The sequence below is a fragment of the Chelonoidis abingdonii genome, chromosome 7, assembly GCF_003597395.2.
Source record: "Chelonoidis abingdonii isolate Lonesome George chromosome 7, CheloAbing_2.0, whole genome shotgun sequence".
Taxonomy (NCBI): domain Eukaryota; kingdom Metazoa; phylum Chordata; order Testudines; family Testudinidae; genus Chelonoidis; species Chelonoidis abingdonii.
Genome location: NC_133775.1, coordinates 95,336,694 through 95,358,180, shown reverse-complemented (window position 1 = coordinate 95,358,180; position 21,487 = coordinate 95,336,694). Strand labels below are relative to the sequence as shown.

General features: G+C 41.9%; 1 protein-coding gene across 3 annotated transcripts in view; it reads right to left on the bottom strand.

Annotated features, from left to right (window-relative positions):
• Positions 1-6,592: 6,592 nt before the first annotated feature.
• Positions 6,593-21,487, bottom strand: part of FGF1 (fibroblast growth factor 1) — a 59,984-nt gene continuing 45,089 nt past the window's right edge. For 2 of the 3 annotated variants that reach the window (XM_032769169.2, XM_075068294.1), the window contains exons 2-4: positions 20,623-20,824; positions 11,722-11,825; positions 6,593-9,174 (exon numbers count right to left, since the gene is read on the bottom strand). In XM_032769169.2, the coding sequence (XP_032625060.1) occupies positions 8,980-9,174; positions 11,722-11,825; positions 20,623-20,791 (468 nt within the window). In that variant the 5' untranslated portion in view covers positions 20,792-20,824 and the 3' untranslated portion in view covers positions 6,593-8,979. Of the gene's footprint in view, positions 9,175-11,721; positions 11,826-14,043; positions 14,227-20,622; positions 20,825-21,487 lie in introns of those variants that run through there. The other variant, XR_012656340.1, reaches the window with a different exon arrangement.

Sequence of the window (21,487 nt, the reverse complement as noted above, 5' to 3'; positions counted from 1 at the left end):
AGTGGTGGCAGGGCCTCATGCTGAGTGGGGGCCTTGAGGGTCCACAAAAAAAAAATTATATCAAAATGGGGGTCCTCAGGTTGCTAAAGCTTGAGAACCTCTGCCTTAAGAGTTAACCTGTTCTTAATCTATAAATGGCAACACTGCATGTTGGGTTACCCCTCTGGGATATGGACAAAGATTTTTATTATCCACATAGGTACAAAGAGTAGCTAATTAACATTGGTCTCTTGTCTCCATTGTAAAGCACTGTAGCTGGCAGTGCTTCTGAAGCTTTTACGGACACCCTCCCCTGTCATGTCTAAGGCGTTCTTTTGAACAAATCACTACATTTGAATTAGAGGAAAATTAATAATGTTGCTATCAAAACTTGGAAGAAGCCTTCAGACTCGGGAAGTGCAGAAGTTCAGGAGTGCAGCTATTAGCACAGCAATTCAAAAGTGCAGCAATTAGTGGCTAATTATTGCTACATATTTCAACATAATGAGGCATAAATACAGAGGAAATGTAAATAAAGATGAATACCTCCCACATTCAGGTTGTTTAGCAGCTTTCTTCATTTGGGGGGTTTGCCTGGAGCAAGAAATATTTCTCCTTTGTTGCTCCTGCTGGGGAGAATGAAGAAAAATGCCTCCAAGAGTAGCCCAAGTGTGTTGAAATATTAGGCCAACACAACTGAACCTCACAACTGAATGTATTTCTCACATCAAAGGCCTTGAGAATGCACCAGAAACATGGAATTCCGTATTTAGGATTTGTATTTATCTGGGACAAAATCAATAGTTGGTCCTGCTAGTGAAGGCAGGGAACTGGACTCGATGACATTTCGGGGTCCCTTCCAGTTCTATGAGATAGGTATATCTCCATATATTATATTATTGTTTGGCAAGTTTGAGCAAGTGCTTTAATCCTGTGTGTTTATATGTGTGTGTCAATTCCAATTCATCATTCCTAGAAGTTCATAGATGTTCCAATAGCAGATTTGCATCTTATCAATCATCCCCATGTTTTTCATCTCATTAGCATTTTGTGTAGCCATCACTCAGTCTTTTCTAATTGATCAGCAATAGATTCGGAGGGCCAGGTTGTGGATCCCTCACTCATCCACAGGGACCAGGATTGCACAATCTAGCCTGTTTGAAGAAAAGGAGTCTGTGTGGGAACATTGCTGACTCAGAAGATAGAGACCTGATGTTGTCAGGCCTGTACTTTTAGGACATTCTTCCCTGCATTACCTCAGTAAATACTAAGGAATTTTCAAATGTGTTTTGATGGTTGTGGGGAGAGAGAGAGAAAACTCTAAGCAGCCAAGAAAAATGGTTCAATTGCGTTAGGACTAGTTGCTTCTCATGGATGTTGCATGTACAAAATATGAGCCTTGGATTTGAGGGCATTGTGTGATGAACTGGTTACAGAGAAGACATGTGGAAGTTCCTGGGTCTTAGTTCTCTATTGTGTGGCACTGAACAGGACCTTTCATATTCTTGTATCTCAATCAACTCAGCTCTAACAATGGTTACAAAATGATCATGAGACTCTCCTAGGTCTTCTCCTTTAAAACCAAATCTTGCATCAGAGCTGAGCTTTCTTGGGGAAATATAAAAGATTTCGGGGCAGAGTGGGAAAGCTTATTCTATTTTTTCCCATATTAAATTCTAATATGGCAATCTTAGTGCACATACTAAAGCTGTGGTTCTTCATGTCATTAAACTGAGATTTCTGCTTTATGATTTGCATTGTGTAGGAGAAATTTCACAGTCCAACAGTGATGCAATCATCCACTTCCTCTGAATTATAGGTATTATTAATATTTTGCAGTGCAAATGCTGTGTTGTGTTGAAGCATCAGATATTGGTGCTACTTTTTCAGCAGATACTTGAATGCATTCCACATGTGACTGCTTTAGTTTTTTGAGGTAGACAGCACTTCTGACCTTAAAGTCTATGATTCTATGATTAAACCTAGATAATTGTATCAATGTAAAAGCAGCAAAGAATTCTGCGGCACCTTATAGACTAACAGACGTTTTGGAGCATGAGCTTTTGTGGGTGAATACCCACTTCGTCACCCACGAAAGCTCATGCTCCAAAACGTCTGTTAGTCTATAATGTGCCACAGGATTCTTTGCTGCTTTTACAGATCCAGACTAACACGGCTACCCCTCTGATACTTGTATCAATGTAGATAAGCACAGCCACCTTAAGTGTGACATATAATTATCTTGTCTCGGTCCTCAGTCATTGTCAACCTGGATTTGAATTAGCGCAAAGACAGTGGAACCTCTGAACTGATTTTGTACCAGACGTGGAATTTTGGTAGCATTTTGGAGACAGTCCACTATGTCATTGTGAGCAGCTACAACCCATGACACACATTGTTGAAGACTAAAAAATTACTCTGCTTCTGAGCAGTCTTCATGGCTTGAGCATCATTGATAAGGAAGCTGTGGCTTGGCTTGATCGGATTGCATGTGCCAAATAATAAGCACAACCACACATAAGTACATATATATTCAATGAAAAACTTTATCGAGCTGGAGTTAATTGTAAGAACATATTGATAAAGGGAAGAAAACTTTAAGTTTAAAAAAAAAATGAGGAAGGCATGACCTTTTAATCACATTGAAACTTAAAAGAAAAAGTTGTAAAGTCTGGAAATGGATAATTGTGGCCTCCTCCCTTCCCCCCAAAACCCTTAACTCTCCTTCTTAATCTGTACCCACCTTCAATGCAAATTGGAGATATTTACATTATCTTCATATTATCTTCATCAGTGACATGCTGCTACTATACTGTCCTGTATAGGACAGTGTACTTGTGTACAAAACTCTTCAACTATATATGTGACATTCATAATTGCACAGTCTTCTCGTTCAGCACCCATTGACAAGGGCAGCCTGAATAGCTTAGGCTTACGTTTAATATACATACCGAACACCTGTCCTGATTCACAGCCCAGGATACTAATGGCTTTATTTATTTACAGAGTTGTTGCAGGTTCTCTGCCCCTCTGAAAATCAAACCATCAAGCTCTCTATTAATCCAAAGAGTGGGCACAAAAGGTTTTAGCTAAGTAACTTCTCCCTGTTTTCTGATTAATCAGACCATGACAATTTGGGTTGCTAAACTTGAAAGGCCAAATGTTCAGTACCTTCTACATAAAAATTGCATGTGAGTTTACTGTGGATAGTTGTGGTCCTCCTGCAAGCAAATGACTTGTTACCCTTCTAGTGGGTCACATGCATATCTAGATACTGCAGTTGCACGTGCAATTGTAGTAAGGGCAAGAGATGCCATTTTGGAGATATTTTTGTACATGATCTTGTGCATGAGCAAGGACCTGAAGACCTGATTGAAGGTGTTTTTGCCACATAAGGCTCTCTATAGGCTGTTCTGTGAAGGGAGCCAAAGACTTCTGGTCCTAGGCTCTTGATCACTGATCTTGATTGTGTATATGGAGGAACCTATTCCACCTCATGAGATATACTTTAAAGAGGGACATTATGAAGGGGGAATAGATAATGGCCTGGGGAGGTGAAGGACAACAGCTCTATATCAGGAGTAGTTTATAATTATGAGCATTGTAGTGAGTGAAATAGAAACAAGGATAAGTGAGGTCTGAAAGCTTTCATAAATACTGTGTGTGTGTTGGAGCCGGGGAATGTGTATTCTTGTTTCTGAAACTTGTTTCAGGCATTCCCCTCCCTCTCTCCCCCACTCCCAATTCAGTACTACAATCTATGGAGCGTATTTGTGTCAATTTTGTTATTACATTAATTTAACATGATTATGATTCTTTCAGACTGATTTGTTACTGAACTTGCACTGCTGGTTTTGGAACAGATGGTTCCTGAGTAGCAGAACATCCCATAGTCATGTTTGTTCAGGAACAAAGTGTGTCATTGAAAACATTCAAGTAACGGCAGGAACCTTGGAGGTAACTCCCATTTCTGGGAAGGATAGTGGTGTCTCTTGGCAGTGTTAAAAGTAAAGCAGAAAAAATAGATTATAATATCTAATTAGCGGACACTGCAGGCCTTGTCTTGATGTTTTCAGGAGGTAGAGTAAACTTAAACAGAAATGAATTTGTGTACTCTGGTTCTACTACAGTCCACCTGGCAGCTAGAACACACTGACAGAGCCAGGAATCAGATTCAGAGATGTTCTGCCTTGAGTGCAGGGGATTAGACTAGAAGACCTCTTGAGGTCCCTTCCAGTCCTATGATTCTTTATTGTCAGGAAGTTCTCCTGTTACAGCAATTTAAAAGTTTTTGTACGCAAACCACAAAATCCATTTTTGCTGTTTTAGAAATATGCTAAATATTAATAAGAATTTTTGCAATTTTAGGCTGGAGGAGAGCAGATAAGTTGTCTTTTTATTAGACATTTCCCCCCTCCCCCCGCCCCAAATAAGAGGATAGCAGGAAGGGGGAGAAGGTAGAAGAACTGAAAGGTAAAAGAATGGGAGAGGAGGAGAAGGAAGGGGGAAAAGAAGGGAAAGGAGTGCGACATCTTGGGTTTCCACTAACTAGGAATTAATCAAAGGTTTCTAAAAAGTTAGACCAAATCTTTTTCAAATTTGTCAGAGGTTCCTCTTCCAAATGTTAGATGAGTTGTCTTAATGCAATTAGTGAACACATAGTTCCACAATTTGTAATATAAACAATTAAAATAAACTCTATTTTTCCAACCTTTTAATCTACCAGGAGCATGTGTCCCTAGTGATCTAGAGTCATTAAGTATCAGAGGGGCAGCCGTGTTAGTCTGGATCTGTAAAAGCAGCAAAGAGTCCTGTGGCACCTTATAGACTAACAGACGTTTTGGAGCATGAGCTTTCGTGGGTGAATACAACGAAGCCACAGGAGTCTTTGCTGCTTTTACAGATCCAGACTAACACGGCTGCCCCTCTGATACTTAATGACTCTAGATCACTAGGGACAAGTGCTCCTGGTAGATTAATGTCTGTTAGTCTATAAGGTGCCATAGGACTCTTTGCTGCTTTTACAGATCCAGACTAACACGGCTGCCCCTCTGATACTTAATGACTCTAGATCACTAGGGACAAGTGCTCCTGGTAGATTAATGTCTGTTAGTCTATAAGATGCCACAGGACTCTTTGCTGCTTCTAGAGTCATTAAATACACTATTTTAACCATTAAAAAAATGTAGGCATCTATTGTATCCTTTAATATTGATTAAATAGAGCTGAAGTCTTTACAGTTGTGAGTGTTAAGAAGGAAAGGGAAGTGTGTTGAAAAGTGAATGGGAATCTTAAGGGTTATAGGCCACAGAGATGTGTTTACTATCCAGAATGTCATGCAGGACAAAGGAGAGAAGACGCTTAAGGTGAAAATCGCCTTAGTCTATGCTCTGTCTGGACTATAGTGAATCTCAGCCTTCCTGAATTTTTGGAATTCCAGGCTATTTTGCAAAATTAGAACAAATCTTTTTTCTGCTTATTTAACCTATTCCCCAGTGTAGGTACCAATTCTCTAGGGGCCCTGTGTGTTGAACTCTCATTAACTCTCAATGACAGCTCTGCTCAGAGAGAAGCTACAGTCCAACAGGAAGGAAGGAGGTTGATTCATATGCACAGTCCTTAAGCTACACTCCTAGCAAAGAAACTCACCAATGCACCATATCCCTGTATCTGCTTGCGTGGAATTCAGTGGGAGCAAGATTGAATCATAGAAATATAGTAGTGATACTAGCCATAGCAATGGCAGAGACTAGGGGCTTATCTATACTTAAAATGCTACAGCAGCACAGGGTTCTCCCGTCAGCACAGGTAATCCACCTCCGTGAGAGATGTTAGCTAGGCTGACAGAATAATTCTTCTGTCAACCTAGCAGTGCCTAGGGACTTAGATCATTTAACTACAACACTCAGAGGTGTAGATTTTTCACACCCGTGACTGAGGTAATCTAGAAAATTAGGTTGATTTGTTTAGGAGAGTGAGCTGGATTCTGTTTCTTCCTGTGCTATTATAAATGGTGATGTGTATTACGTTCCAGTCAAGTTACAGCTATGCAAGTCTATGAGTTTATGTGGGCGTCAATGAAGGGAGAATGTGATCAGCAGAGCTTTCATTCTTAGTGATAATACATCAAAAGGGAAGAACCCAGTTTGACTGTCAACTCCCAGGCTGATTTTGCAGGGCTGTCAGGTAGAAAATAACTCCTTTATTAGTAAACTAAGCACATACGGTGATATGGAACTCACTGAAGTCCCACGGTGCCATTTTTACAGTGTCACAATTCTTCTATTCATAGTGGAACTACGCTTTCAAATGTAAAATTAGCTTTGGGGGCAAAATAAAAATGGTGAATTGTTTTACAGTAATATACAGGGTGGATTTGATTTCAAAATCCTGACTTAAAGCATGATTTAAATCACTAGTCAGGAAGACTCCATTTAATTGTGGGTTTCTACATAAAAGCGCATTCTCATTGGCTGTTATAACCTTAATATATATTCTTCACAACTCAGATAGATGTAGGTTTCAGTTTTAGAAGGTACACACTATACGTTTTTAAAGTGATTTATTTTTAAATATTTTCAGATTAGTTTTACAGCTATATCAGAAAATGAATGTTTGGTTATTTCATTTACCGAAGGTAACTGAAGCCGATATTTATGAAGTCACTGGGAAGTGACCTATCTCCAATTCAACAGGTTAATCATTAATATTTGGAAGATTTTCTTGCCATGCTGTATGAGGAGGGGAACATCACCAGACAGACACTTAAATTGTTTTATTTAACTAAAACAACAACATTATGTATTCTGGATTGTTTTCTTCAACAGCAAACATATAATAATATTTTAACAAAACAAGCATAGAAATTTTCAAATTTAGTTAAACATTCAAGTTTTTTTAAAATCAGGTTTGTTTTTGTTAAAATGTTTTAACTAAAATAGTTAAATATTTAAAAACAAAAAACAAAAATTAAATCAACTATGTGAACTCGGTCAACATGAGAAACTTAAAATATTGGCTTCTGAAGCTAACTCAGTCGTTTTCACCTTCGTTTTCCTGTTTGTTCATAATCTGGAAAAGAAAAACAAGCTTTCCTGCTTTTTCAGATCCCAAACAATTTCTAAATTTGGAAGGAATTGCTCCAAAGGAAGAAGATATTCTCGCTATACCAGCAGAAGAAGCTATTGCTGTTTAAAGTGAGATTATAACTTTAACAGTCTCTAAATCCAAGTGTTTATGTGATTTGCTCCAGTTCACTGGTGTGACTTCCTTTAAACATCATCAACAAACATCTATTTCTTGAATGGTTCTTATTGCCAAACTGGGTCCCTTCTATGGCCTGCTGCCATTATAGGTTTTCCGTTCTAGTGAGAGAATGATATGGTAGATCTCAAATCAATGAAGGTTACATTCAGACTTCTGGAATACGCTGCTCAGTTTCACGTTTGTTTCTACTGCCTGTCCCTCCCTTCTCACATTTATCTCCAGACTTCTTCTCCTTGTCCAGATCTATTCCGCCCCCAGCAATCTTCTATTCATTGAACTTTTTGAAACTTTGTACTTTTAGAGAGCGGTAAGGAGTTGACTCTGTGTACACAAATTTGCAGAGGGACAATAGGGTTGAGATCTGTTATTTCTCACCTCTGTATATTTATTTTAAAACATTTTTGCTGTTAACAAGCATGTTATTTCCGGAGACACAAATCCACAGTTTGAGAACTGCAAAACTAAGCATCTTTGATGGTATCCTCTAGACTGAGCCTTGAGTCCCATTGGGTAGATAGAAAGATTAATCTAAATAATCTATATGGAAGCCCCTGGAACTCCATAAAATCAGGTCCCTAATCCGTGAACTATTGAAACTCATTTACAATTTACTCATTTTACTCAATTTACTCATTTATGTTGTCTCACACTATAGAATTAGAATTTATAATCCCTATTCTATGATGAGATCTTTGAGCTATAATGTATCTTAAAACTATCTTTAGATAGGTTTTTCCTCAAAGTATTTTATCCAAAAATCTGATTTAAATAAACACATTCCATTTTTTTTTAAATAATTGATTTTTATCCACCCTGGTATTGTAGTTCCATGATTGCTTCCCTTTCCCCCATGACCTTTCTCTCAGTTTTTCTTGTCAGAATCGTACTCCTCTTTATCCTATCTGCATCCTTCTTGAGATAACATTAACTGCCTTTGACTGCCTGTAATTCATATTATTGAACTCTTTATAATGTATACAGAGTCACTTAATAAATAAATACAAATTATATGTGAAGGATATTAACAAGAAATATCGTAATATTAGTAGCGTATGACTGGCTTAGATGTCTAGTTTTCAAGAATATGAGTCATGGTTAGTTGAGTTGTACATAATTGGGATAGGTGCATAATTCTTGACTATGCTTTCAGTTGATAAATTGAATACTGATGCAGTTAAATTTTTTGAAGTGTATATTAGATACTGTCTAGATTGCATTAAAATGCCTATGTATTCTAGGGATGTTTTACTTTTATGGAAATATAAAACATGAACCTGTTCTCTCTAGGTGTGTATTTTCCCCTGGTCATAACTTCTTGATTTAGTGTTCTAGTAAGCCATGCGTTTAGGGCAGTAACAGTCCTGTGTGCGCCTTTTAAAAAAAGAGTTTATGCATATTCTCTGGAGACCTTTTGCATTTTTCAGTGCACATATTTTGCCTCAAAATGCCTCACACATGCTTTATGTTGCACAGGTCTGACAATGGAGACCTGTCAACAAGAATGCATTGGAGAGACAACCTGCCCATTGCTCTACAAGTGTTTTCCTCGCCTCCACATTAAACTTGGCTGGTACAAAATTAAATAGCTCTATTTTATTTTTAAAGCATTTAGATTTAAAATTTCTGGATCTCAAATTAAGCTCTTTGTCACACTGCCCACTGAAAGAGAGAGAGGATGAATAGTAGTTGGTACTTAAGACTCGGGGTCATTTTATGGCACCCTGGATACTTCTCTTAATCAGCTGACACGGGCAGTGGAAGGAAAAGGATGGCCTTTTGGCCATAGTGAGTCCGCGGTCCCAGTTTGCAGGTTCCATTCTTCTTTAAGCCAATGAACCAGTTCTTATCTGCATGCTTCTTAGACGTGTACGTGTTGTAATGATTTTCTTCCATTCTTTCCAAGAACAAGCATTCCTCACCCGGTAACAGCTGAAAAAGAGTTCCAAGTATCCACTGTGAGAGCGAATGGTATAAGCATGCCCCTAAGTGCAGTGATCTAAACTCAGTTAGACTTGAGGAGTCGTAGTTTGCTGTGAGGCTCTAGCCAACCCCGCCCCCCCTTTAAGACCATTGGTTTTTTAATCTGACTCCATTCTATTAATACAATGTTCATTTGAAACAGGCACTTTCCTAAAATTGATGGAAATGTTTGCTAAGTAGGTTTCCTTGGCTTAGCTAACTTCTCTACAGTAACTTGTTCATGGCACCTGCATTTCAATCCGCAACACTATCCTGTCTGCGATCAGTTCCTTTGTCAAAGAACCCTGCCGCCTCCTGAGCAGCTACACATCCTGGGCCCAATTCATCCGTGGTGCAGTTCCATTGAAATCGGTCCAATTGGTCCACTCTTTCTGCAGCTGCCAAGTAGCTAGCTATGGCTGTGGAATTATATCAGTAAGCTGCATTCATGAGCACTCACCAGCTCTGAGACACTGTGACAGAATGTAGGGGAGTCTTGATCTGCTCCTTTTCCCACTTGGTCCAGTTCACCCCTCCTTAGGCAACCTGGTGACCCCAAGCTTCCCAGGGATCACTATATTGATGCTGAATTTAGTGCGGACACCTGATTGGCATACCCCACTGCAGCCCAGAACTCCTGAGTTCAAGCCATCCGCTGGCCTCAGCCTCCCAGGTAGCTGGGATTACAGGCGTGCGCCAATGAGCCTGCATTTTGATCACTTAGGGCACATCTACACTTAAGATGCCCTATGTTAGCAGACATGTTTTCAGTGTGGAGCAGGGTGCTGAGATCTTGGGAAGGGCAGCTGGGCTCCCAGCGGGGAGATCCATGCCTGGAGCCTGGTGTAGCCGCCCAATTCCCGGCGGGGAGCCGAGGAGCCTGGTGTGGCTGCCCCATTCCTGGAGAGAAGCCCAGGGAGGGTAGCTGGGCTCCAAGCAGGGAGATTTGGGCCCGGAGTCCAATTAGCTGCCATGCTCCCAGTGGAGAGCTGGGATCCTGGGTGGCAGCCCAGATCAGAGTGGGAAGCTGTGACCCCAGGGGGCAGCAGGACTCCCTGTGGGGAGCCCAGGGGTCAGCCTAAGCCGGGAACCTGGGTGGCAGCCCAGCTTCAAATGGAGACTGGCCAGCAGGGGACTTTCATTAGAGCCATGAAATTGACAAGAATGACAGCCAATAGATATAAGTAACGCAGTGTCTACAGGGACACTGTCACCGTAACTGCACTGACACAAGCCCTACGCCTCTCCTGGAGGTAGAGTTATGTCTGTGTAGTAGGGCACTTACACCAGTGGGAGCAAGGCTGTATTGTGTACACTGACATAATGAGTTTGACGTAAGCTGCCATATATCGACCTAACACTGTAGTGTAGACCAGGCCTTAGAAGCTAATTAGTTCTCCAGGGAAAAACTGATTAGGATTAATGAACTCCATTGGCCATAAGCCCAGGAATGATCAGAGGCACAGGAAGGAAGTGCAAGGGGAGAGAAGAGCGAGGGGAGAAGGGAGGAACATGGCTAGCTGCGGCCTAGTTACAGAGAGTGCTCAGAGTTGGGAGACCTCTACTCCTCTCAGGTCCTGCGGAGAGAGCCTAAAGCTTGGCAAACACTGTAAATAGGTGGGAGCACGGGGGACCCTGGTGATATTGGTGAAGGGGACTTGAAATAAAGCTTCACTGATAGCGCACCTGGAGGACTCTGTGCAGTTTCTGGGGTAAGAAGGTGAGGTGGAGCAGGGCCCCTGTGACAGACGCACATGCTTAACAGAGAAATCGTCAATTGTATGTTATACCAAAATTAGGGTGATCTCAGGTCAGTTGTTAGCAGACATCACATGTGGCACTAAGTGTCCTTATTAGGAGAATGACTGGAGAGGCCGAGGTTGGAATGGCTTGGAAACACTGCTACCTTCTCCCTCATACAGGTGGTCCCTGCAGATCATGGCTGAAGCAAATTGGCAAGCAGGTGGCTGAGAGCTATGCTGCTACCTGTGGTTTACTTAATCCGAGAACAGAAAACTTCACTTCAAATCAATACCTTTTTAGAAGCACTAAATTCACCTAGCAAGGATGTTGAGAAGTTTAAGCTACAACGCAACATCTGCATCACGGAATGAAGAATCTGATGTGATGTGTCCTGAAAAAAGGGAGTTTACAAAACAGGATTGTGCCCAGCCCCAGGGCAAGCAGCTGCAACTTCACTGCAGTCTATGGGCAAGAGAGAAGTTTTGGCCAAGACTTCCTAATAGAGTCTCTTTCTGAAAACTGGCAGCTGAAAAGACACTATAATAATGCTGCTACTGCTCCAACTATGAACTATAATATGTTAAATATTTTGGGGCACTGTTACAAGCTTTTATTTATTTATTCCAAAAATAAATTTGGATAAAAAGTGGTGATCCAGCTGCAAAAATAACAAACAGACTAAATGTTGCTTGTGGGTTACATTACTCAGAGCTACCAGATTTCTGCCAACCTCAAAATTCTCCATGTCTGGTACCACATCAACCTCATACTTACTGATCCATATAAAAGTCCATTGGTGTCCATAGCCAAAAACTGTCCAGACTCAGTGCTCTTTATATATACTTCACCCACGCTTTCCGCACTTAGCTGCAGCTGAACTGAAAGTAAAAATAAAACAACAAAAATAAAAGCCAAAAAAAAAAAGTTGTCACAGATATGGCAATGCTTCTAGGAAGGTTAGCCATGGGAGAGAATTGTACGCTGATCCAAAGTCCCTGTTCATGAGGGTGAGACTGTAAGGGAGACAATTTATTGCTGAAACAGTAATAACCCTTCCTTGGCCGATCCCCTCCCCATATTTTAGGAACGAAGGGCCAAATTTTATTTTATTTACACCAGAGGAAGACATTTTTTTAAAAAGCATCGGCTAGGGATTCAGGAGATCTGGGTTCTAGTTCTACCTAACAGACCTGGTCTCTGACTTTGACAAGTCATATAGTGCTTTCTGCCCCTCAGCTCCGCACCAGTAAAGTAGGTATAGTGGTAATCTTTTCTCCCATCCTTTTTTTCTTGTCCATTAAGAGTGCTAGCTCTTTGGGGAAAGCACTGTCTCTTACCATGTACATCTACAGCACGTAGCACAACAGAGCCTTGATCTTGGTTGGAGCTTATTGGGGCTAATGTAATGCTAATAGTAATAATCCAATGATCTGGAGTTACTCTGGTTTCATGTACATATAACTGATTGCAGAGTTCAGGCCCAAGTATTTTTTTTATTTAAAAGTTTCTTATTCATGTTTTGAGTTCATGTTTATTAATGTCTAAGTGCAGTTATTCTCCCAGCCACAAAGGGTATTAAGTAAGTAGGAAAGGTCAGTCTCCTTTTGGAGGCAGGTCAAGTGATCACATTTTTATATTACTATAATCTGGGTAGCTGCCCCACCATGATGTAAACAGAGAGAGAGAATAACTGGCTACTGAAGAAAGAGCTGGGTAGTATAATGCAGTGGGTCTCAAACTTTAACAGCCTAAGGACCCCCATTTTGATTTAAAAATTTTCACAGACCTTCAGCCCCCTGCTCAGTCCCCACCTCTATTCCACCCTTTCCTCGTCTCCTTTCGCCTCCTTCCACCTCCTCCCCTGAGCGTGCCCCGTCCCCACTCCTCCTCCCCCCCACGCCTCCTGCATGCTGATGAAAGCTGTTCCGTGGTGTGCAGGAGGCACTGGGGTGGGGTGGGGGAGGAGTTGATCAGCAGGGCCGGCAGCCCTGGACATGACTCGTGGACCCTCTGGAGTACCCACAGGGGTCCACATACCCCAGTTTGAGAAACCCTGGTACACTGTATTAAATCTCTGACCTGTCAGACTGCTAATAGGGCGAGAGTTGGTGGTGAATTTTGTGACATGGAGAGTTGTCCACTAGGAACTGGACTGAGACCCTGAATCACTTCAACACAGGCCACCAGACTTTGACTTTCAGTCACTACCAACCTAGACTGGATTTGAACTGGTGACTTTGACAGGGGGAAAGCTCTGTGTGTCCCTCTTGTATTGCCTGAGGTGTGCTAGGTCAGCAAACAGGCCCTTGTGTCTATACCACACTTGATGTCCTCTTACATAAAATTGCATTTTTAAAAAAACTTCCAATTTGAGCTGCATGGACACTTTCCTGCTGGTTATCTTTCTTCTTAGTTCACTCTGATGGTTTAGGCCAGGGGTTCCCAACGCGGTGCCCATGGGTGCCATGGTGCCCGCAGGGGCATCTAAATGCGCCCATGTCCTGGCTGGCAGATGCTCGACCGCCCCCACAGTCCTTCGTCTGGTGCCCGCCAGATGAAAAGGTTGGGGACCACTGGTCTAGGCAAAAATTATTAAAAACCCAATGCTCATTTCTTTCAAAAATATATTTCCACCAGGGAGGGGATCCAGTAGGTAATAATCTTTAGGGAGAATTCTTGAAAACTCTTTCCGTTCAGATAGAAGACTTCGATGCTACTGTGATGGGCAGCTAGGCAGAAATATTGTAGCCAGCTCTAGTGTGAATAATTGAAACATCACTTTAAAACAGGCAAATAACTATTGCATTCGTCATGTGAAGACTCTTACAAAGTCAGGATCATGAAGCATCATATTTCTAGGCCTCCAGTCAGTTTTCTTCTGCCCTGGAAAGACTCATTATCAAATAGTGTCCATGACCTGGGGGAATCCAGTGCCACTGGGGGACAAGTTTGAAATTTTTAGCTGATTCCTTCCTTATTTTATTTTAGTCTCATTTTGGCAAGATAAAAAGTTATATCATCTCTTGAAATGACAGAAGCCCTTGTCCCTGTGAAACCTTTGCTGCTATGGCTCAGATCCTTTAATCAGGCACTTACTGTTCAGTAAATAATGTTTGATTAGCAAATTGGATGGAAGCAGATTTGTTGTCATTTGTGACTCCTTTGTTTGTTCTGTTCAAATTGGGATCTTGGATTCAGCACATCCCTGAACTGGAACACCACCAGTCTGCTTACGTTCTGCTCAGTGCTGCATTCCCAGAACCCGGTAAAGGGAGTAAACTAGAAAGGAAAGAGGGAAACAGGAAGAGAGGCTGCTACATAATTAAAATAGTCATGCAAGAGTGAGAGAGAGCATCCATCCACAATGAAGAAGCAAAGTTCTCTCTGGCTGGCTGTAAAATTTCTAGGCTGGTAGCAGGCAGCAATGTGGCTGAATGGGAAAAAGAAGAAAGAAGTAGTTTGGGAAGGAAAAGTGGGCAAGAGCCCATACGCGAATTCCTCACAACCCTCCCCACTGGAACTAGGTAAAATAGAGAATAATTAAGAATCGGCCCAAACCTATGTCCATTTTTGGAATTGAGTATGAACTTCACGTTTAAGAGTCCAAAATGTTCTGTGAAATTTTCTTTCTTTGTCTGATTTCCAGAATCAAAATTGCCTGAATATTGCAAGAAAGATGCTACTGGTGGGATTACTAATTAGAACTGGATGCAGGGAGGGAGATGTGCCAGAAAGATTGTTCTCCGCAGATCTCCTAGCCAAGTTTGCACTCAGATAAGCATCCAAAGTTTTGGATAGTTGAGCGAACAGTCTCCAAATTCCAAATCTTTTGTGATTTATGCATGAGCAAGCATTTGCAAATACGAATGCACACTCCATTAGCTCTATTGGCAGGAAAAGCTTGATAAATTACAGATCTTCTCTTCCCCTTTGCTTTTTTGTGACCAGAGGCTCATTGTTTTCAGTGTGACATTGGTGACCTTATTGCTGCTTAGTAGAGTGAATTATTTTGCTGGTAGCATAACACTGAAGAGAAATAAGTCCATTCACTTCAGTGGGTTCTTGGCTGCTTCCTGTCAGTCAATGCTTTCTACCAGCCATATGAATAACATCCAAAGGCGAGAGTCTGGCCAGGTGAGGTCACCAACCTGCCTACGCATTGAGGGTGTGTTTTATTGGGCAAATTCTCATCCCACTTAAGTATGTATAAAATATAGAGGCATGGAATCTGCTTAGCACATAACTTTCAGTGCATAGAAATGTTCTCTGTACCCAGGGTTATTCCATTGGCATGTATCCCTTTAAGGAGTTTCCTCTATAAATATTTTTCATCAGGATGTCCAAGTTTAGTAGCTCACAGACACTCAGTTCCTTTCTGGCAAAGGTTTGCAAACCTATATCCTTCAACAAGCAGCACTGGCGACATGCAAAGGGGAGTAAGCAGCCTGGCACGAGTGAACCATGATGGAGAACTCACCACGTTAGCTGGCCATTTTCTTCTAGCACAACCTGCTCTGATTCCTTGCTGGAGGAAGGGATCAAAGGAAAGGATACACATTCTTGGTGCCTGGAGCTGACAAAGGTCTGGAAAGGTACCAGATTTCCCAGAACTATTCCTGATTTTGGGGTGACTGAGTCTGGCACTCAAAAGTCACCGCTATATGGTGGCCTCTAGGTAATTAGTTGATTGCCACATGCTAGTTCGTAGTGGGCAAATATCCATTTAGCAAAATCACCACTGCTGCTGGAATGTGTTGACGCTCTTGTTGGCAGTTTCAGCAGAGAGACTAAAGGCTGAATGAGCCTAGAGGACGAACTGCTTCTCACCTGGAAAAGTAGTCCCCAGCTCAGGGCCGAGGCATGCTGGGGGAAGCCTGCACTGCTGCTGACTACAGCTTTTATCACTGCCACCTGAGCTAAAATGAGGATCGTAAAAATACGTAAAACAAAGTGGAAAGGCAATACTGGTCACTAGCAGCACTATCCCCCTTCCGGTCCTGTCTGGGTTAGTGTCCTGTTGAGGCCCCAGGCCTCTCAGCGTTTCTGATTGACAGGGTTCGCAAGCATAGAGTAATTCAGTCAATTTATGAAAGTTTGGTTAAAATTTGTCCAGATCCAGGTATTTCCCGCCCTCCCCAGCCCTGTGTGTCTAACTTTAAAATGAGTTCAGTTGGGTGAACTGGCGTGGGTCTGCAGTCTTCACCTGAAGACACAAGTGTTCAGAAATGACTGGCTGAGTCCCAAAATAAACCAGCGCTTAGGCTGTGATTGCTCTTAGGAGATCATAAGCTTATGTTCCTACACATATGCCTGTGAAGACTTGTGAGTTTATTTGGCCACTGGGCCCAGAACCTCTTTGTGTCTTTGTTGGTTTAGATCAGACACTTACTATTAAAGGAATATATAGAAGTTTATAGGCTTAAAAATGTATATTCCTAGGCAAATGGCGTGACTTGATGTTTGCTGTGAGACTCAAACCTTGCTATGTGTGTGAGGGTGCATAGCGGCTGCAATGCCACCCAAATATAATCCCAGCTACAGTATCTCAGTGCCAAAATGACAGAGAAGTCTGTTTCAGTGCATGCAGCACTTTGACTTGTGCATATTGTGAGCATGAACCTGCCTTCCACAGAATCCCCCATGTTTGTTTTCCCACCTCCTCTTCTGAGCAGGGTTGAGAAAGATTACATGCCCAGTTTATTCTAGGTTAGAGACTTCCTGTCCCTTGCTGTGTTTACTCAAAGTGAGGTCATCCTCCTTCAATCTGCTGCGAGGCTGTTTGCGTGTGTGTGTGTGTGTGTGTGTGTGTGTGTGTGTGTGTGTGTGTAAATGGCATTTATAATTAAAACTCTGCCACAAACTGGCTTTCACTAAAAAAATAAAGTGCGAAGTTTTTATTTCAAGTGCTTTTCTTAGAATTTGTAAAGCACAGCTGGCTTCTCCCAACACCACTCTTCAGCCAGATACAGCTGCAGTGTGTAGTCCAGCTATATTCCAGTAAATATTCAGTAGCAGAGTTTACACATGCAATGGAAAAGGTTCCTGCTTTGAAATCAGTGCATTGAGACAGTGTGTTCTGATGAAGAAAAGCATAGCCTTACAATTCATAAACCCCGGACCACCTTAAAACAGAGGTTTGCTGTACTTATTCATTTTCCCATCCCTTCCTCCATCTCCCATCCAGTTCCTGCCTGGCATTTATTTTAAAAAACCCTCCCAAGCATTTTGAAAGTGTAATAACCGGAATAGCTTAGAACTTTCAAACAGATTCCTTGGAATTTAAGTCCATCTCTTTTCCCTGGCACAGCTATTTTCTATAGTACGTCAAAATGCTCTTTTAACAGAACCAGTCATTCTGCAGAGCTCCAGATTAGTTGAGCAGTGAGCTGTTAAGGACTATGGGCTGAGAAATCCCATGGAGTTTTGCGACCAAATTCTCAACCCACTCCCCCTTCCAATGTGGCTGCTTTGCAATGCTCAGTTAATGCAAAGCAACCAGAAAGCTCCCTTAAGGTAGCAACTGGGGATTATTCTGTTGTAAGAAAACCTCAGGCGGCATAAAGCTGCATAACCAGCTCTACACCATCTACTCACTCTTCCTGGCAGAGGTGGCATGTCAGGATTGCTTTGCACCCCAACAATCTCCAGATGGTAGTATGGTCCCAAAAGAATTGCTACTGCCAGCAGAACCGGAGCAGACTTCAGGTCCCCAGTTTGAGGAAGCAGTAATGTAGCTGAAAGGAGGGAGGTGGTTCTTCTTGGGTCCTGGATCAAGCACAGCTTTGTCAGATCCACGGATCTGGCCTTGGGGTCTTGCTCATCCAGAATAGGCTGGGTTCCTTATAGATGTAGGGGAAAGTATCCCTATTGACTAATATGGTCAGCTACTGAAAAAGCCAAACATCCATCCCTTCTAGCCAAAGAAGCATAGAATTTGGTTTTTCATATCATGCTTTCATATAACGCTTGGTATCCCATAGCACTTTACAAAGCAATAATGGTAGTACAATATATGATTTGAACATGGAAGAAGTGAAACAAGAGAATTTAAAGCATGAACAATACTGCCTTACAGTTGTACGAAAGTTTTCATCCTGAAGAACTCCAAAATGCACTTAAAAAATGTTTAGCCCTCTGAAACGCAGCCACGCGAGGGGGGAAAGGTAGCAGCAACCAGTGCTAGCAGTGTGGGGAGAGAATATTCCTAGCCAAGAGTGCTGGGAAGCGCCTACTCTTACTTACTAATCTTTGTATGAGATCATTAATTTCCTACACAGAGGCGGCAGCACTTTGGGTTTGTTTTGGGTTTTTTTAAAGGTCTCTTGTCCTAAACCAACACACTGTAAAGTGCATAGTTATCTGCCTCATTAGCGAAGTAGTATGGAGACTCAGGAGTTGAGCACTTGCAATGGGAAGAGGTTGGGGAAGAGAAATTTATTTGGCAAGATGGGTGGAAACTAGAGAAGTCACATGGCGTCCATGTTGTGTGTGATTCATAAAGAAAATAGTAATTTTACACAGGCTTGGAAGTGTCCAAATATCCACAGCCAAGGCATATGTGAGCCCAGAACTGTCTGCCAATGTGAAGGGAATCAGATCAATGTCAAGAATGCATTAACAGCCCCTGTTTAACCCTTGCTAGGTGTGACTGAACATGCACAGCAGTTGTAATCTTTGCATGGATGAGTGTATTGTTAAAATAGTTCTGTGAGTCTTTTCCCAGTAAAGAAATGATAGCACCAAAAACTGCAAAATTTCATTCTTTTTTTTTTTAAAGAACTGTGGGTAAAAAAAAAGTCTGCTTTAAATCATCATCAAAAAAGCATCCAGAAAAAAGTTTCTGTAATAATCATTTATTGCACCTTCATGCTAAAGAATCTCAAAACAATTTACAAACTTCAAGTCCTATTTAACTGGTAGCCAGGGATTCCTTCATCTACAACTGGAATGAATCTGCCATTTGGGTGAAATGCACTAGCTGTATAACACTGCACAGCAATGCTATGTAGTAGTTAAGAACTGGAAGCAAAGAATAGTTCTGAATCTAGTTCAACCGGCAGGGGAACTTGGATATGTAGACTGTAATTACCCAAATAAGAGTACTCCTGCTAATGTGTCACGGGATCTTTCAAAACCTGTATGAAGGCCCACTCCGAGCAGCACCACATCCCCTAAAACCATGCTGTGATGTTGCTTCATTACAGACTGGAGCTGGCCTGATGAGAAACTGTATCCGAACAAACTGAAACTTTGGAGAAGTTCAGCTTTGAACAGAGCCACTCAGGCCCACCTCTAGTAGTAACTTGGGGGAGAAGGAGGATTCTTGCTGAATCAACTCCAGGATGAGCTATTTGTGAGCCAACTAAAAGAGCTTGTCATCCCACTGGGAAGTTCTTCTAGGGCAGGTTCAAATATATGAAAATGCTCCTTATGTCTGAAGATGCATTTATACATTGGAATATGGAAATTGTAAGGCAAACAGTGACTTCTGTGTGAGAAGTTTATCTCTGCTCTGGCTAGCTTGGCCCGGAACAGGCCTACTTCTGACTCATCTGTTGGAGATGTCTGTGGACTGCAGTGATTCTGATTCCTGTCTTAACCCTAGTAACATGCTGGTTATGGGGAGGAGAGAGAATCCAGCCACAGATGGGGACTCTGATAACTAGAGCCCTGCATGGATACAAAATTTGGATCCACATCCATCTGCAAACATGGTTTGCGGATATCCACCTCCACAGATATCCACAGAGTTGCAGGCCTCTACTGATAATTGGTTAAGTCTCTTTCTTAATATTTTGCTACACCAGTTGGTAGTCACAACAGTGCTGTGTGTCCTTTATGCCACAGGAGCACAAATAAGCACATAAAACACACAACCAACTCAGCATAGAATTAATCATCCTTTTTTTGAGAAAATAAGTGCAATATGAGTACATTTTTAAAATGATAAATCACAGCGTAACTTTCTTGAGCTGAGTCTTCCTACTGTTAAACCTGCACATCCCTCAGGAATGTACTGCACTTTGCTACATAAGGGAAAAGAAAAGTTAACCAAGGGCAAGAGCAAATCCTGTGCAAAGCATTCCAATAGAATACATGACACATGCTTAGGAATCTGGGCCTTAACATTTACTCCAGAGCATGACTTAACCTGCAAAAAGGCACAGCTGTAACATCATAACAACACTGCTACCATGCTGAATCTTCTAGACTGAGATAAATGCAGATACCATGTTTGACTGCTGAGTTTGTGGTGTGGTATGTGGACATCCTCCTAAACCCCTTTCTTCTAGTTGCCAATTAACTGTGTAAACTGGTAACTGAATTTCAGTTTCTCCTGCTGTGGCCAATCTTCTGGTTTATTCTTTTAATGACTAATTTTATATTTACTATTTTGACAAATGTGAGGCCCTGTACATCCTGTATCTCTGTAGAGTGTGTGTGTGTGCGTACATAGTAGACCTTGTTTCACATGCTGAACCTCTGGATGGTTTATTGCCATGGCAGGAGAGAGATCCTGGCAAAGAGCATAAATCCTCTACCTATCCCTTCTTGGCTTGAAAAGCAGCTGATGTGTAATGCCAGCCTCCCAGAGAAAAAGGGGCAGTAAGGTAAAGGCAGCACTAGTCATATAAGCCAAGAGCTGTGTCCTGAATACATTTCTGATTTGCTTACTGTGTTGGTCGCTTCGGTCCCTTGTCCCATCTACTTTGCCATCTGGAAGGATCCTCAAGAAGTAACCTCCATTGCTGCAGTACAGGAGTTTGGGCTTCTTGTAGTTCCCCAGTGGAAGATTGAATTTTTCAGTCAGGGCGGTGAATGTTGTTATTTCTCCTTCAGCCATCTCTGAGCGTCTCCCAGTGGCACGGCTTCAAGACTGTAAAAAATGCAACAGCCTTATAGCAGCAATGGCAGCGAAGTGTGCAGCACATTTCTTGCACTCACACTTTTAAAGCGGCAGGGAAGGATCCTAGACACACCTAGAGGAGTCACTGACAATTGTTTTACCACAGCGTCTGCAGGTGATTCGCACAATGGATGAGGCAGTGACATACTACAAAAGGTGGGGCTCCATTAAATGTTGATAGTTTGCTGCTGGTTGCAGCCAGGATCATAGGGACTCGTTTCTTTTTAAAGTTATCGTTCTTCTCTCTCGACATGTGTTCTAAAAGTAAATGTTATAAAACTGTTTATAAAAACATGCAATGTCCAATTGGAACTCACAAGAGGCGGGAAGCTCAGAGTTAATGACTCTCACTCTGCCCCTAAGCTATTCTGACCAGGTTTTGCAACACATATTGTATACTACATAGTATGTACTGCTTCAGACTGCCGCAATAACACAGCACACATAGGGTTAACAGAACGGGGTACCTCAAGAGATCGCTAATGGGAATTGAAGCATTTTCACTTCTTGAGCACCAGTTTGGAGATAGCTCAGGTAGGCAGGGCCAGAAGATACACCTGCTTGGTGATCCACAGTATATAATGTGAGGTGATTGGGTCAGTCTGGTGTTCACTGGACAAGTGACTCCATCAC